Consider the following 17785-nt stretch of genomic DNA (forward strand, 5'->3'; position numbering starts at 1 on the left):
TCAAATATCAGCAACCCCAGACAATTTGATTGATGAATCTTTTCAAAGAGCCATGAAACAGATAGTCCCCTTGGCATTTATATCATTGCATGTATGTTAGTCCCTCAGTCAAGTCTGACTCTTTGTGACCCCATGGACTGTAGTCTGCCAGGCTTCTGTGTCCATGGGATTCTCCAGGCAAGAATACAGGAGTGGGTTGCCATGCCCTCCTCCAGGGGACCTTCCCGACCCAGGGATAGAACCTACGACTCCTGTGTCTCCTGCATTGGCAGGTGAATTCTTTACAAAGAGCCCACCTGGGAAGCCCTGGACTCTGCTGACATTAAAATTATGGTAAGGGAATAATATGAACTCTACACATACAAATTTGACAATTTAAATGAGATGAATCAACTTATTAAAAATCACAAACTACCACAACTCAGGACAGGAAACAGACAATTTGAATAGCCTTATACTATTAATGAAGTTATTTTTATAATTTTAAATTTCCCCCAAAAGAAATCTCCAAGCCTAGATGGTCTCATTAGAAAATCCTATCAAATGTTTAAAGAAGAATCAATACCAATTCTAAATAATGTCTTCCAGAAAGAAGACAAATGTTTGTGTGTGTAGCTCATTTTCTGGTTGACTTCTTTGTTCAATGTCGAGATTTCTTCATATACTCTAGATACTAGTCCTTTTTCAGATATGCCACTGCATATTTATTTCTCCAAAGTGTATATACAGATAGAAATGAAACCCATGAAAAGAGGTTTAACATCATTTGCATCAGGAAAATGCAAAATGAAATCATAGCATATCACTACACATCTCTGAGAATGACTAAATATATATATATATACTGTCAACGCCAAATGCTAATGAAGATGTGGAGAAACTGAATCACTCATACATTGCTGATAAAGATGTAAAATGTACAGAAGTGTGGCTGGAAAAGTCTCTTAAAAAACTAAACATACAGTTATAATATGGAAATTGTGTTCCTGGATATTCATCCCCGAGAAATGAAAACTTATGTTCACACAAAAATACATACGTGAATGTTCACACCAGCATTATTCATAACAGACAAAACCAGAGGTAGTGCAGGTAATTAGTTAAACATGCTGTCATCCTACGTACCACGCAGGGCTACCCAACAATGAAAAGGAATAGACCACTGATATACACAACAACACCTTGGATGAACCTCCATGGAATCATGCTGAATAAAACGAGCCAGTTGCAAATGGTTTCATACTGCATGTTTTCATTTACACAACATTTTGGAAATGAGTTGTTGTTTCTTTTTTTAGAAATAGTGAACAGATTTGGGGTCTCCAGGAGTTAAGAGTGGGCAAAAGGGAAATGAATGTGGTTATAAAAAGATCAGCATGAGGGATCCTCACAGTATTGAAGCAGTTCTGTGTCTTGACTGTGGTGGTGGATACGTGAACCTACATGAGTGACAAAATGTCATAAAACAATAGACACACTCTCACACCCATCCAGACAAATGAATATAAATAAAGATGAGGAAATCTGATTGTATCAATGTTAGTATTGTGGATGTGATATGTTATCATTGGAAGGAATTTGAAAAAAGGTACAGCAGATCTCTGGGCTTCCCAGGTGGCTCAGCGGTAAAGAATCCGCCTGCCAATGCAGGAGATCCAAGAGACGATGGTTTGATGATCCCTGGGTTAGGAAGATACCATGAAGAAGGGAATGGCAACCCACTCCAGTATTCTTGCCTGGGAAATCCCATGGACAGAGGAGCCTGGCAGGTTACAGTTGATGGGATCACAAAGAGTTGGACAGGACTGAGAACAATACACAACAACAAGATTTCTATTATTTCTAATAACTTCATGTGAACTCACAAATGTATCAGTAAAGATAAAAAATTTTCAATTGAAAATTTAAAAAATTTTATATGAATCCTAACTCTTCCATTTCTATTCCAGAAACAAAAGCATTTTTGGGTGACATTTCTATAGGTGTTCATTGTGCTTTAAATCAAAAACAAGTCTCTGTGTCCGTTTTAACATGGCTTTGAGAAGAGATTTTTTTTCAGATCCAACATATAGGATGTAAAAGTAAGGATTTGTGGGATTCTGGTTTATATAAACTATCTGATTGATACAGACTTTCACTCTTCGCCCATTTCTAAAATAAGAGGATTAGCCATGGATGATTTTTAAATTCCACTCTTGCTAAGTCTCTGTGTCCATAGTCTTCAACTTACCCATTCATTATCCACCATGAAAAGTGTTTTTCTATTTTAAAATTTTTGTATCTATGTGAGATGATGGATGTTCACAAAACTTACTACGATAATCATCTCATGATGTAACTCAAATCACAATGCTGTATGGGGAAAGAAGCTAAAAAGAGTCAATAAATGTATATGTATAACCGATGCACTTTGCTATACAGCAGAAATTAACAAAACATTATAAATCAACTAGATTCCAATAAATTTTTTTTTAAAATCGCTATGCTGTACACCCTTATACAGTGTTATATGTAAATTATATCTCAATAAAACTGACAATAAAAAAAGGTCTACCTAGAAGGGTGGGATGGGTGAGGAGAGGAAGGTTCCAGAGGGAGGTGATATATGTATAATTACAGATGATTTGTCCTGCTGTATGGCAGAAACCAACACAACATTGTAAGGCAATTTTACTTCAGTTAAAAAAAATAAATTTTAAAAAGCTCTATTGCATCACAAGGTACTAAATACTGATTTAAATCCATATTAATCAATGTAAAAAGTTAAGAAAAAATATGCTCTATAATATTTGTCACAAAGGGAAAGCACCTTTATTTTCTCAACTTATATGGCTGTCCACCTGGAAACTAAAAGGTAATTTTGGGAAAAGTTTTAGAGTCAACAAAATATTTCAAAATATGAAATATTAAAAAATCAATAGCATTTTGGCTTCCAAGAAGATGATGGAGCTGTGCCTTTCCCTACTCTTCTGAGAACAACTAAAAACACTGGACACTGTTTATAAAAATGCCAGCAGCAGTTCAACACAGCGCCTGACCTCTCAGAAATGATGGCCAGTGCATGGGGAGCTATGAGGGCATTGCTGTTGTTCAGTCATTCAGTTGTGTCTGATTCTTTGCAACCCCATGGACTGCAGCATGCCAGGCTCCCCAGTCCTTCACTATCTCCTGGAGTTTGCTCAAACTCACGTGCATGGAGTTAGTGATGCCATCCAACCATCTCATCCTCTGCCACCCCCTTCTCCTGCCCTCAGTCTTTCCCAGTATTAGGATCTTTTCCAATGAGTCAGCTCTTCACATCAGGTGGCCAAAGTATTGGAGTTTCAGCTTCAGCATCAGTCTTTCCAAAGAATATTTGGGGTTGATTTCCTTTAAGATTGACTAGTTGGGACTCTCAAGAGTCCTCTCCAGGACCACAATTCGAAAGCGTCATTTCTTTGGGTTCAGCCTTCTTTATGGTCCAACTCTTACATCCATACATGACTACTGGAAAAACCACAGCTTTGACTACACTGACCTTCGTCAGCAAAATGTCTCTGCTTCTTAATATGCTGTCTAGGTTTGTCAGCTTTTTTTTTCAAGGAGTAAACATCTTTTAATTTCATGGCTGCAGTCACCATTTGCAGTGATTTTGGAGGCCAAGAAAATCAGAGGCGTGGCTCTAAGTTAAAGAAACAAATGCCAGTGCCCCATACTCGGCCACCAGGGTCACATCAGGGGTCACTTGGCACTTGCACCGAATGTCACGGGACATATATTGATCTCCACCCCAGCCACACACCACATACCACATGCATGTTTCAATATAACCAAACCAGAAGCCAACTCATGATAAAAAATAATGGTTTCATTCAACAAACAAAAATCACCCCCTCCCAAGTCCACAGCAGACCATCTACAATTTTCCAGGATTGAAAAGATAATTCTCTTTTTAAATTGGAAAATGAGAACTAAATTGTTTGGATGCACTCATTATCAAGCTTATATGTTATCTCAGCACTTAAAACAGACTTACAAAATTGATTTTCAAAAATTTAGTGGAAAGAAAAATCAATGCAACAAATGTTAGAATATAATCACTACTTCAGTTCAGTTCAGTTCACTCAGTCTGACTCTTTGCGACCCCATGAACTGCAGCAAGCCAGGCCTCCCTGTCCATTACCAACTCATGTTCATTGAGTCGGTGATGCCATCCAACCACCTCATCCTCTGTCGTCCCCTTCTCCTCCCGTCCTCAATCTTTCCCAGCATCAGGGTCTTTTCAAATGAGTCAACTCTTCACATGAGGTGGCCAAAGTACTGGAGTTTCAGCTTTAGCATCAGTCCTTCCAATGAACACCCAGGACTGATCTCCTTTAGAATAATGGTTGGATCTCCTTGTAGTCCAAGGGACTCTCAAGAGTCTTCTCCAACACCACTAAAAATAATCAATTCTTTGGCGATCAGCTTTCTTTATAGTCCAACACTCACATCCGTACATGACTACCGGAAAAACCATAGCTTTGACTAGATGGACTTTTGTTGACAAAGTAATGTCTCCGCTTTTTAATATGCTGTCTAGGTTGGTCATAACTTTCCTTCCAAGGAGTAAGTGTCTTTTATTTATTTATTTAGTAACTGCCTTTTAATTTCATGGCTGCAATCACCATCTGCAGTGATTTTGGAGCCCCCCAAAAATAAAGTCTGACACTCTTTCCACTGTTTCCCCATCTACTTGCCATGAAGTGATGGGACTGGATGCCATGATCTAAGTTTTCTGAATGTTGAGCTTTAAGCCATCATTTTCACTCTTCTCTTTTACTTTCATCAAGAGGCTCTTTAGTTCTTCTTCACTTTCTGCCATAAGGATGGTGTCATCTGCATATCTGAGGTTATTGATATTTCTCCCAGCAATCTTGACTCCAGCTTGTGTTTAATCCAGTCCAGCGTTTCTCATGATGTACTCTGCATATGTTAAATAAGCAGGGTGACAATATACAGCCTCGACGTACTCCTTTTCCTATTTGGAACCAGTCTGTTGTTCCATGTCCAGTTCTAACTGTTGCTTCCTGACCTGCATACAGGTTTCTCAGGAGGCAGGTCAGGTGGTCTGGTATTCCCATCTCTTTCAGAATTTTCCACAGTTTATTGTGATCCACACAGTCAAAGGCTTTGGCATAGTCAATAAAGCAGAAGTAGATGTTTTTCTGGAACTCTCTTGCTTTTTTGATGATCCAGCGGATGTTGGCAATTTGATCTCTGGTTCCTCTGCTTTTTCTAAATCCAGCTTAAACATCTGGAAGTTCACAGTTCACGTATTGCTGAAGCCTGGCTTGGAGAATTTTGAGCATTACTTTACTAGCATGTGAGATGAGTGCAATTGTGCAGTAGTTTGAGCATTCTTTGGCATTGCCTTTCTTTGGGATTGGAATGAAAACTGACCTTTTCCAGTCCTATGGCCACTGCTGAGTTTTCCAAATTTGCTGGCATATTGAGTGCAGCACTTTCACAGCATCATCTTTCAGGATTTGAAATAACTCAACTGGAATTCCATCACCTCCACTAGCTTTGTTTGTAGAGATGCTTCCTAAGGACCACTTGACTTCACATTCCAGGATGTCTGGCTCTAGGTGAGTGATCACACCATTGTGATTATCTGGGTCGTGAAAAAACTTTTTTGTACAGTTCTTCTGTGTATTCTTGCCACCTCTTCTTAATATCTTCTTCTTCTGTTAGGTCCCTACCATTTCTGTCCTTTATTGAGCCCATCTTTGCATGAAATGTTCCTTTGGTATCTCTAATTTTCTTGAAGAGATCTCTAGTCTTTCCCATTCTGTTGTTTTCCTCTATTTCTTTGCATTGATCACTGAGGAAGGCTTTCTTATCTCTCCTTGCTATTCTTTGGAACTCTGCATTCAGATGGGTATATCTTTCCTTTTCTCCTTTTCTTTTCGCTTCTCTTCTTTTATCAGCTATTTGTAAGGCCTCCTCAGACAGACATTTTGCTTTTTTGCATTTCTTTTTCTTGGGGATGGTCTTGATCCCTGTCTCCTGTACAATGTCATGAACCTCCATCCATAGTTCATCAGGCACTCTGTCTATCAGATCTAGTCCCTTAAATCTATTTCTTACTTTCACTGTATAATTATAAGGAATTTGATTTAGGTCATACCTGAATAGTCTAGTGGTTTTCCCCACTTTCTTCCATTTAAGTCTGAATTTGGCAATAAGGAGTTCATCATGTGAGCCACAGTCAGCTCCCAGTCCTGTTTTTGGTGAGTGTATAGAGCTTCTCCATCTTTTGCTGCAAAGAATATAATCAGTGTGATTTCGGTGTTGACCATCTGGTGACGTCCATGTGTAGAGTCTTCTTTTGTGTTGTTGGAAGAGGGTGTTTGCTATCACCAGTGCATTGTCTTGGCAAAACTCTAGACATCTAAAACAGTGCTACACTAATAGGGACTGGTTTACTAGTAGAACCAATATTGATTTGGGAGAATTTTTTTTTTTTTTTTTTCTTTTCTTTTTTTTTTTTTTTTTTTTTAATTTTTTTATTAGTTGGAGGCTAATTGCTTCACAACATTTCAGTGGGTTTTGTCATACATTGATATGAATCAGCCATAGATTTACACTTATTCCCCATCCCGATCCCCCCTCCCATCTCCCTCTCCACCCGATTCCTCTGGGTCTTCCCAGTGCACCAGGCCGGAGCACTTGTCTCATGCATCCCACCTGGGCTGGTGATCTGTTTCACCATAGATAGTATACATGCTGTTCTTTTGAAACATCCCACCCTCACCTGCTCCCACAGAGTTCAAAAGTCTGTTCTGTATTTCTGTGTCTCTTTTTCTGTTTTGCATATAGGGTTATCGTTACCATCTTTCTAAATTCCATATATATGTGTTAGTATGCTGTAATGTTCTTTATCTTTCTGGCTTACTTCACTCTGTATAAGGGGTTCCAGTTTCATCCATCTCATTAGGACTGGTTCAAATGAATTCTTTTTGACGGCTGAGTAAAATTCCATGGTGTACATGTACCACAGCTTCCTTATCCATTCATCTGCTGATGGGCATCTAGGTTGCTTCCATGTCCTGGCTATTATAAACAGTGCTGCGATGAACATTGGGGTGCATGTGTCTCTTTCAGATCTGGTTTCCTCAGTGTGTATGCCCAGAAGTGGTATTGCTGGGTCATATGGCAGTTCTATTTCCAGTTTTTTAAGGAATCTCCACACTGTTTTCCATAGTGGCTGTACTAGTTTGCATTCCCACCAACAGTGTAAGAGGGTTCCCTTTTCTCCACAGCCTCTCCAGCATTTATTGCTTGTAGACTTTTGGATAGCAGCCATCCTGACTGGTGTGTAATGGTACCTCATTGTGGTTTTGATTTGCATTTCTCTAATAATGAGTGATGTTGAGCACCTTTTCATGTGTTTGTTAGCCATCTGTATGTCTTCTTTGGAGAAATGTCTGTTTAGTTCTCTGGCCCATTTTTTGATTGGGTCATTTATTTTTCTGGAATTGAGCTGCAGGAGTTGCTTGTATATTTTTGAGATTAATCCTTTGTCTGTTGCTTCATTTGCTATTATTTTCTCCCAATCTGACGGCTGTCTTTTCACCTTACTTATAGTTTCTTTTGTAGTGCAAAAGCTTTTAAGTTTCATTAGATCCCATTTGTTTAGTTTTGCTTTTATTTCCAATATTCTGGGAGGTGGGTCATAGAGGATCTTGCTGTGATTTATGTCAGAGAGTGTTTTGCCTATGTTCTCCTCTAGGAGTTTTATAGTTTCTGGTCTTACATTTAGATCTTTAATCCATTTTGAGTTTATTTTTGTGTATGGTGTTAAAAAGTGTTCTAGTTTCATTCTTTTGCAAGTGGTTGACCAGTTTTCCCAGCACCACTTGTTAAAGAGGTTGTCTTTTTTCCATTGTATATCCTTGCCTCCTTTGTCAAAGATAAGGTGTCCATAGGTTCGTGGATTTATCTCTGGGCTTTCTATTCTGTTCCATTGGTCTATATTTCTGTCTTTGTGCCAGTACCACACTGTCTTGATGACTGTGGCTTTGTAGTAGAGTCTGAAGTCAGGCAGGTTGATTCCTCCAGTTCCATTCTTCTTTTTCAAGATTACTTTGGCTATTCGAGGTTTTTTGTATTTCCATACAAATTGTGAAATTCTTTGGTCTAGTTCTGTGAAAAATACCGTTGGTAGCTTGATAGGGATTGCATTGAATCTATAGATTGCTTTGGGTAGAATAGCCATTTTGACAATATTGATTCTTCCAATCCATGAACACGGTATGTTTCTCCATCTGTTTGTGTCCTCTTTGATTTCTTTCATCAGTGTTTTATAGTTTTCTATGTATAGGTCTTTTGTTTCTTTAGGTAGATATACTCCTAAGTATTTTATTCTTTTTGTTGCAATGGTGAATGGTATTGTTTCCTTAATTTCTCTTTCTGTTTTTTCATTGTTAGTATATAGGAATGCAAGGGATTTCTGTGTGTTAATTTTATATCCTGCAACTTTACTATATTCATTGATTAGTTCTAGTAATTTTCTGGTAGAGTCTTTAGGGTTTTCTATATAGAGGATCATGTCATCTGCAAACAGTGAGAGTTTCACTTCTTCTTTTCCTATCTGGATTCCTTTTACTTCTTTTTCTGCTCTGATTGCTGTGGCCAAAACTTCCAACACTATGTTGAACAGTAGTGGTGAGAGTGGGCACCCTTGTCTTGTTCCTGATTTCAGGGGAAATGCTTTCAATTTTTCACCATTGAGGGTGATGCTTGCTGTGGGTTTGTCATATATAGCTTTTATTATGTTGAGGTATGTTCCTTCTATTCCTGCTTTTTGGAGAGTTTTAATCATAAATGAGTGTTGAATTTTATCAAAGGCTTTCTCTGCATCTATTGAGATAATCATATGGTTTTTATCTTTCAATTTGTTAATGTGGTGTATTACATTGATTGATTTGCGGATATTGAAGAATCCTTGCATTCCTGGGATAAAGCCCACTTGGTCGTGGTGTATGATTTTTTTAATATGTTGTTGGATTCTGTTTGCTAGAATTTTGTTAAGGATTTTTGCATCTATGTTCATCAGTGATATTGGCCTGTAGTTTTCTTTTTTTGTGGCATCTTTGTCAGGTTTTGGAATTAGGGTGATGGTGGCCTCATAGAATGAGTTTGGAAGTTTACCTTCTTCTGCAATTTTCTGGAAGAGTTTGAGTAAGGTAGGTGTTAGCTCTTCTCTAAATTTTTGGTAGAATTCAGCTGTGAAGCCATCTGGTCCTGGGCTTTTGTTTGCTGGAAGATTTTTGATTACAGTTTCGATTTCCTTGCCTGTGATGGGTCTGTTAAGATCTTCTATTTCTTCCTGGTTCAGTTTTGGAAAGTTATACTTTTCTAAGAATTTGTCCATTTCATCCAAGTTGTCCATTTTATTGGCATAGAGCTGCTGGTAGTAGTCTCTTATGATCCTTTGTATTTCAGTGTTGTCTGTCGTGATCTCTCCATTTTCATTTCTAATTTTGTTAATTTGGTTCTTCTCTCTTTGTTTCTTAATGAGTCTTGCTAATGGTTTGTCAATTTTGTTTATTTTTTCAAAAAACCAGCTTTTAGCTTTGTTGATTTTTGCTATGGTCTCTTTAGTTTCTATTGCATTTATTTCTGCCTTAATTTTTAAGATTTCTTTCCTTCTGCTAACCCTGGGGTTCTTCATTTCTTCCTTCTCTAATTGCTTTAGGTGTAGAGTTAGGTTATTTATTTGGCTTTTTTCTTGTTTCTTGATGTGAGCCTGTAATGCTATGAACCTTCCCCTTAGCACTGCTTTTACAGTGTCCCATAGGTTTTGGGTTGTTGTGTTTTCATTTTCATTCATTTCTATACATATTTTGATTTCTTTTTTGATTTCTTCTATGATTTGTTGGTTATTCAGAAGCGTGTTATTTAGCCTCCATGTGTTTGAATTTTTAACAATTTTTTTCCTGTAATTGAGATCTAATCTTACTGCACTGTGGTCAGAAAAGATGACTGGAATGATTTCAATTTTTTTGAATTTTCCAAGACTAGATTTATGGCCCAGGATGTGATCTATTCTGGAGAAGGTTCCGTGTGCACTTGAGAAAAAGGTGAAGTTGCTTGTTTTGGGGTGAAATGTCCTATAGATATCAATTAGGTCTAGCTGGTCCATTGTGTCATTTAAAGTTTGTGTTTCCTTGTTAATTTTCTGTTTAGTTGATCTATCCATAGTTGTGAGTGGGGTATTAAAGTCTCCCACTATTATTGTGTTACTATTAATTTCCTCTTTCATACTCGTTAGTGTTTGCCGTACATATTGCGGTGCTCCTATGTTGGGTGCATATATATTAATAATTGTTATATCTTCTTCTTGGATTGATCCTTTGATCATTATGTAGTGTCCTTCTTTGTCTCTTTTCACAGCTTTTATTTGAAAGTCTATTTTATCTGATATGAGTATTGCGACTCCTGCTTTCTTTTGGTCTCCATTTGCATGAAATATTTTTTTCCAGCCCTTCACTTTTAGTCTGTATGTGTCTCTTGTTTTGAGGTGGGTTTCTTGTAGACAGCATATATGGGGGTCTTGTTTTTGTATCCATTCAGCCAATCTTTGTCTTTTGGTTGGGGCATTCAACCCATTTACATTTAAGGTAATTATTGATAGGTGTGGTCCCGTTGCCATTTACTTTGTTGTTTTGGGTTCACGTTTATACAACCTTTCTGCATTTCCTGTCTAGAGAAGATCCTTTAGCATTTGTTGAAGAGCTGGTTTGGTGGTGCTGAATTCTCTCAGCTTTTGCTTATCTGTAAAGCTTTTGAGTTCTCCTTCATATCTGAATGAGATCCTTGCTGGATACAGTAATCTAGGTTGTAGGTTATTCTCTTTCATTACTTTCAGGACGTCCTGCCATTCCCTTCTGGCCTGGAGGGTTTCTATTGATAGGTCAGCTGTTATCCTTATGGGAATCCCTTTGTGTGTTATTTGTTGTTTTTCCCTTGCTGCTTTTAATATTTGTTCTTTGTGTTTGATCTTTGTTAGTTTGATTAATATGTGTCTTGGGGTGTTTCGCCTTGGGTTTATCCTGTTTGGGACTCTCTGGGTTTCTTGGACTTGAGTGGCTATTTCCTTCCCCATTTTAGGGAAGTTTTCAGCTATTATCTCCTCGAGTATTTTCTCATGGCCTTTCTTTTTGTCTTCTTCTTCTGGGACTCCTATGAGTCGAATGTTGGGGCGTTTCACAGTGTCCCAGAGGTCCCTGAGGTTGTCCTCATTTCTTTTGATCCTTTTTTCTTTTTTCCTCTCTGCTTCATTTATTTCCACCATTTTATCTTCTACCTCACTTATCCTATCTTCTGCCTCCGTTATTCTACTCTTGGTTCCCTCCAAAGTGTTTTTGATCTCATTCATTGCATTGTTCATTTTTAATTGACTCTTTTTTATTTCTTCTAGGTCTTTATTAAACAATTCTTGTATCTTTTCAATCTTTGTCTCCAGGCTATTTATCTGTAACTCCATTTTGTTTTCAAGATTTTGGATCATTTTTATTATCATTATTCTAAATTCTTTTTCAGGTAGATTCCCTATCTCCTCCTCTTTTGTTTGACTTGGTGGGCATTTTTCATGTTCCTTTACCTGTTGGGTATTTCTTTGCCTTTTCATCTTGTTTAGATTGCTGTGTCTGGAGTGGACTTTCTGTATTCTGGAGGTCTGTGATTCCTTTTTATTGTGGAGGATTTACCCAGTGGGTGGGGTTAGACGATTGGCTTGTCAAGGTTTCCCGGTTAGGGAAGCTTGCGTCAGTGTACTGGTGCGTGGAACTTGATTTCTTCTTTTTGGAGAGCAATGGAGTGCCCAGTAATGAGTTTTGAGATGGGTCTATGTGTTAGGTGTCACCTTGGGCAGCCTGTATGTTGACATTCGGGGCTATGTTCCTGTGTTGCTGGAGAATTTGCGTGGTATGTCTTGCTCTAAAACTTACTGGCTCTTGGGTGGTGGTTGGTTTCAGTGTAGGTATGGAGACTTTTGGACGATCACTTATTGCTTAAAGTTCCATGTAGTCAGGAGTTTTCTGGTGTTCTCAGGTTTTGGGCTTAAGTTTCCTGCCTCTGGATTTCAGTTTTATTCTTCCTGTAGTCTCAGGACTTCTCCAACTATACAGCACTGATAATAAAACTTCTAGGTTAATGGCGAAAAGATTCTCCCCTGTTAGGGACACCCAGAGAGGTTCACAGAGTTACATGAACAGGAGAAAAGGGAGGAGGGAGATAGAGATGAGCAGGAGGAGAAAAAGGGGGACTCAAGAGGAGAGAGACAGATCTACGCAGCTGTCTGTTCCCAGAGTGTTCTCCGTATCTCAGACACCTACAAGGATTCACAGAATTGGATTGGGAAGAGAAGGGGAAAGGAGGAAATAGAGGTGTTCTGAGGTAGAAAACAGAGAGTCAAGATTGGGAGAGAATAATCTTCGGTTTAAAGATAGGGCTTCTTTTTTTTTTTTGGTAAGGTTATAGTGTAGTGAAAATGAAAATGAAGAGTAGTAGAGGAGTACTAGAGGACTTTAAAAGAAATAAGAGAAGAAGAAAAATAGAAAGTAAAAGAGAAAACGGAAAGGAAAAAAAGGAAGAAAAAAGAAAAAAAAAAGAAAAAAAAAAAAAAACAAAAAAAAAAAAAGAAAGAAAAAAAAAAAAAATTTTTTTTTTCCCCTAATTAAAAAAATCGTAAAAATCTATGTAAATAAAAGTTAAGGAGTAATGGGGGAGTAATAGGGAATTTTAAAGGAAAATAAAAGAGAAACAATAAAAAAAAATATATAAAAAGAAAAAAAAATTTTTTTTTTTTTTCCTTACTTAGAAAAAAAAAAGTAAAAATATATCTAGGAGTTTCTCTGGAGCTGCTGCGGTCAGTGTGGGTTCGGCTCAGTTTCAGATAGCTCCTCGTTCCAGCTTACACTTCTCGATAACTACAGGGCCCTTCCGTGAAGTCGGTGTTTTCTACAGGGATTTTAATCTGTTGCACCAGTCCCTTCTGAAGCGGTTCCCTTTGTTTATTTGGCTTCTGTTTGCCGGTCTCTTCAGAGCCTCATTTCCGCCCTGACACAGGCGGGCGGAGGTGGACTCTTATTCAGTTAGCTAGTTCCGTTGCGCTGCGGGGCGGGGCTGACGCTGCGGGGCGGGGCTGACGCTGCGGGGAGGGGCTGGCGCTGCGGGGCGGGGCTGACGCTGCGGGGAGGGGCTGGCCCTGCGGGGGCGGGCTGGCGCTGCCGGGAAGGACCGACGCTGCTTTCTCCGTCTGCCGCTGCTCAGGCTCCCGGCTGTTCTATATGGAGCGCGCCCCGCGCTGCGCTAGGTTCCAGCCCTCGGGTGTTACACAAAAGCGCGGAAGGAAAAGCTGCGCCTGCTCTCTGTGCCTTCCCCGTCAGAGCGGTCCAGGCAGCGAGGGGCTTGATGGGCGCACTATCCCCAGGTGTGGCACACTCACTCCCTTCCGCGGACCCAGTCTCAGTTTCCGCTGACGCCAGTCGGGTGCGCGCGCCTTCCGCCCTCCGCGTCCCCAGCCCCAGTCCCCGCCCGCGCCGGTCGGGTGCCTGCGCCCTGTGTCTCGCTGCGACCTTCCCCTCCCCCCTGCCTCCTGCCTCTGGCGGGGCTGGGCGGGTCCGCAGCCTGCGACCTCTTCTTGGGACTTTCTCCGTCCCTTTGTTCTGCGAACGGCCGGCAGTGTGTTCCGGCCGGTTAATTTTCTCTCTTTTGGTCTCCCACAGTTCAAGCTGGCACCTCACAGAAGTTCCCTCCGATTGTCCTCAGGGCCCTCAGGCCCGGACCCTAGCCCAAGCAAGGCCGCCTAAGACTCCCTTCCCGGGACGGGTCTCCGTCCTTAGCTCTCTTGTCTCACTTTTTATCTTTTATATTTTGTCCTACCTCCTTTCGAAGACAATGGTCTGCTTTTCTGGGCGCCTGATGACCTCAGCTAGCGATCAGAAGTTGTTTTGTGAGGTTTGCTCTGCATTCAGTTATTCTTTTGATGAATTTGTAGGAGAGAAAGTGGTCTCCCCGTCCTACTCCTCCGCCATCTTGGCTCCTCCCCCCGTGATTTGGGAGAATTTTTAAAAAATGAATCATCATGAATTCCTTAGACAATGCTGAAACATCAGAATAAACCCAAGGATACAGTAAAATTATTTTTGAAATCACTTTCATGTAAAATCAAAGTCCATGACCTTTATCAAACGGCTTGCCTTTCATTACTCACCAACTGACAGCCTTCCAGGGAGCTGACGAGCTGAGCGTTCTGACAAGAAAGGATTGAACCAGCCAAGTTCAGCATCACACACACTGCCGAGAGCAGCATGAAGAAGGTTATCTGGAAACAAACCAGATAAGGAATTGATCATTTACTGGGAGAGACCAGAGGAAAAACTATTTGGCTTTCAAAAAACTTTCAGACCATCAAATAATCGCACGAATAACATTTCTATGTTTCCAAGGAAAGCATTGTTAAAAAATTTAAAATCATATTACCTTAAATCAAATAGAAAAGGTAGTGTCTGAAAAGACATAGCCAGAAACCATGATTTGATTTGAAATATAAAAATATTTTAGAAGCTAAACTTGAAAATACTATACATTCCATTTTTTATAGCATTACTGATAACATACTAAAAAATAAGTGATATGTAAATTACTAAAGAAAATCAAGTGATAGAAATATATTTATTAGAAAGTCTATGTCTTTTAATTTTTATTATGGAAAATTTCATACACATGTAAAACCAAAGAAAATAGTATAATGAATCCCACCCACATACTCATCACCCAGCATCAGGGGTGATTAATCCAGTCACCATCAGTTTTATCATTTATCCTCTCTCCCCTCCAAATTATTTTGTAGCAAATATTAGACAGCACATGACTTCATCCTTAAATATGTCAGTGTATATTTCTAAAATAATAAAACTTTTTGAAAACATAAAATGCTGCCATCATGTCTCTTAATAATGCATTAATATATTTAAAATTCACACTTAACTGTTTCAACCTTTCTTCATATTTTGTTTGAATCAGGTTATACAAGATACAAAGGAGTTCCATACAGTGAAACTGGTGGCTCTGAATTTTAGATATTTTTAAATTAATGTGCTTTTCCTTCCACTATGGGCCTTTTCTTCCTTGAAATCTGTTCACTGATCCTTTAGAGTTTTCTATAGCCTACACTTTGCTTGTCTCCTGTCACTTAATGTTTCTCCATCTTCTGTAAATTTTGTAATTTCATGGATAGATCCAGAGGTTGATCAGATTCAGACTAACAGAAGGTAAATAATATCACTCTGTGATCTTAGCAGCCATTTAAAAAACTTTATTTAAATTTATTTTTAATTGGAGGGTAATTGCTTTACAATGTTGTTAGTTTCTGCTGTACAACAGTGTGAATCAGCCCTAAGTGTACACATACCCCCTCCCTCTTGAACCTTCTTCCCCCCAATCCCACCCCTCTAGATCATCACAGAGCACTAGGTTGAGTTCCCTGTGCTATACAGCAATTTCCCATTAGCTATCTATTTTACACATGGTAGTATATATATCAATGCTACTCTTTCAATTCATCCCACCTTCTCTTTCTCCCATTGTGTCCACTAGTCTGTTCTCTACATCTGTGTCACCATTCCTTAGCAGCCATATTTCAGGATTGCTGAGGTCCATTCATCTATTAGGGTTTCCAAATTAGTGCTAGTCTAAAGCCATCATTTCTACTCTCTTTATTCATGGAAATCAAGATATAGAAGGAGACGCTTCCTCATCAACTGTTTTCCTTAAAGTATAGGTTCGTATAGGGAAAGGATACATGTTAGATTCTTTCCATTTATCTTCCAGATTTCAAAATAATTAGCTGATATGTTGCCAGACTTGCAAAATAAACTCAAGCCTATGTGGGTTAGTTAATACTCTTGCTACACTTAAATCTAATGAAAGAAAACTTTAAAAAATATAATCAAGAAGGGGGAGAGTATCATGAAAACTTGTACTTTGAAATGGGGAAAAAAAATACTGGATCCTGTCTAGTGCACCTTTCTGAGTTGCCTGTGCTTGCTGTCTTTGTTTTACAACTCAGTAAGATGTAGAATATTCATGCTAGTGCAATGATTTTTGACACTAGAAATATAACTGAATTTTATCTGGTGGAATGCAATGATTATCCCTCCATGGATGCTGACCACTTTTACATCTTTTGTAAATTCATTTCTGCATTCTTGATTGCCTATGTGTGTACATTCTGTGAATTCTCTTTTAGACTGGTAGTGACATCTTACTGGTTCCTTCATTAAAGAACGAGTCAAATACAATCTTTTTCACACAATTAAAAAAAATTAGTTGGGTCCCTAGTTTTCTTCAAAGGTATTGTTTGTTCAGAGTGTGTGTATGTATTTGAGTCATTATGAAGGATAAACTTAAACACGTTGGATATGTTTCAGTCACTGGAGTCATTAGCAAGAGAGACTCAATTCAAGTTGACACAATACTAACTTACTTTGGAAGCTATCATGTTCCAGGGTCATCATACACATTTCTTGCCCTAGTCCTGAAATCAGACATTTCACCAGTAAGCCCTGATTCCTTTCAAAGAGAATGGTGCCGAGGAATAGATGCTTTCAAACTATGGTGCGGGAAAAGACTCTTGAGAGTCCCTTGGACTGCAAGCAGATCTAACCAGTCAATCCTAAAGGAAATCAACCCTGAATATTTATTGGAAGGACTGATGCTGAAGCTGAAACTCCAATACTTTGGCCACCTGATGAGAAGAGCCAACTCATTGGAAAAGACTCTGATGCTGGGAAAGATTGAGGGTAGGAGGAGAGGATTTGACAGAGGATAAGATGGTTAGATAGCAACACCAACTCAATGGACATGTATTTGAGCCAACTCTGGGAGACAGTGGAGGACAGGGAAGACTGATGTGCTGCAGTCTATGAGGTCGCAGAGCTGGACAAGAATTATCGACTGAAAAACGTTTAGATAACACACTTTTCAAGCTAAAGGTGCTCTTGCCGCTTGGGTGGTCACTGTTTTAAGCATTTTCAGTTGTTAGGTATAACATATCATGTGTTCATACTGCAATCTTGGATTCAAATTCACAACTACAGGGTTTTTATTTAATCACATCAACCTTATATCTCTACTTCCTTTCAACCATGCCCCAAACCTTACTTCTCATTATAATTAACCATCTGATTTAATCTCATGATACCCTCAGGTCTCAAAATAACAATGCTAATACTACCACCAAAAACATGATTATTGAAAACAAAGATTTTTCTGTTTCCTTTTATTCTTAGAGAACATTCTACCAGGATATGTAGCCAAATTATGGTGTCCTAGAGTCACCATGGTTCCCTTATGTGTGGTTATGCTACCAACTGGGAACCTAGGTTATTGTCTCATTTTTGTTAGGGATGGTTTTCTGAGTTTATATTGCTTGCAATTATATAAAAGAATCAAAGTCATATTCATAAGAGTTTTAAGTAAGTCTAGCTTTTATTCTATCTCATCCCTCATCCATTCTACTTCCTCCCTTCTCCTAGGGGTAGCTTTTTTTTTTTTTTTGGACATGCTTCATAGCTTGTGTGATCTTAGTTTCCCAACTAGAGGTTGAACCCGGGGCCCCTCGGCAGTGAAAGCTGAGTCCTAACCACTGGACCACCACGGAATTTCCTGTCTTTCTTTTTTTAAACTTAGGTGAGGTCATGACATTTGGAGGGGCTACGTACCTTGATTCCACTCTGGGATTCTACACTTT

General features: G+C 39.0%; 1 protein-coding gene across 1 annotated transcript in view; it reads right to left on the bottom strand.

Annotated features, from left to right (window-relative positions):
- The window catches only part of FAM189A1 (family with sequence similarity 189 member A1), a 245153-nt gene that overhangs the window by 50740 nt on the left and 176628 nt on the right, over positions 1 to 17785 (bottom strand). The window contains exon 3 of the mRNA XM_043922074.1: positions 14246 to 14356. Coding sequence (XP_043778009.1) covers positions 14246 to 14356 — 111 coding nt within the window. The remainder of the gene's footprint in view (positions 1 to 14245; positions 14357 to 17785) is intronic.

This window comes from Cervus elaphus, chromosome 13, assembly GCF_910594005.1.
Source record: "Cervus elaphus chromosome 13, mCerEla1.1, whole genome shotgun sequence".
Lineage (NCBI taxonomy): Eukaryota > Metazoa > Chordata > Mammalia > Artiodactyla > Cervidae > Cervus > Cervus elaphus.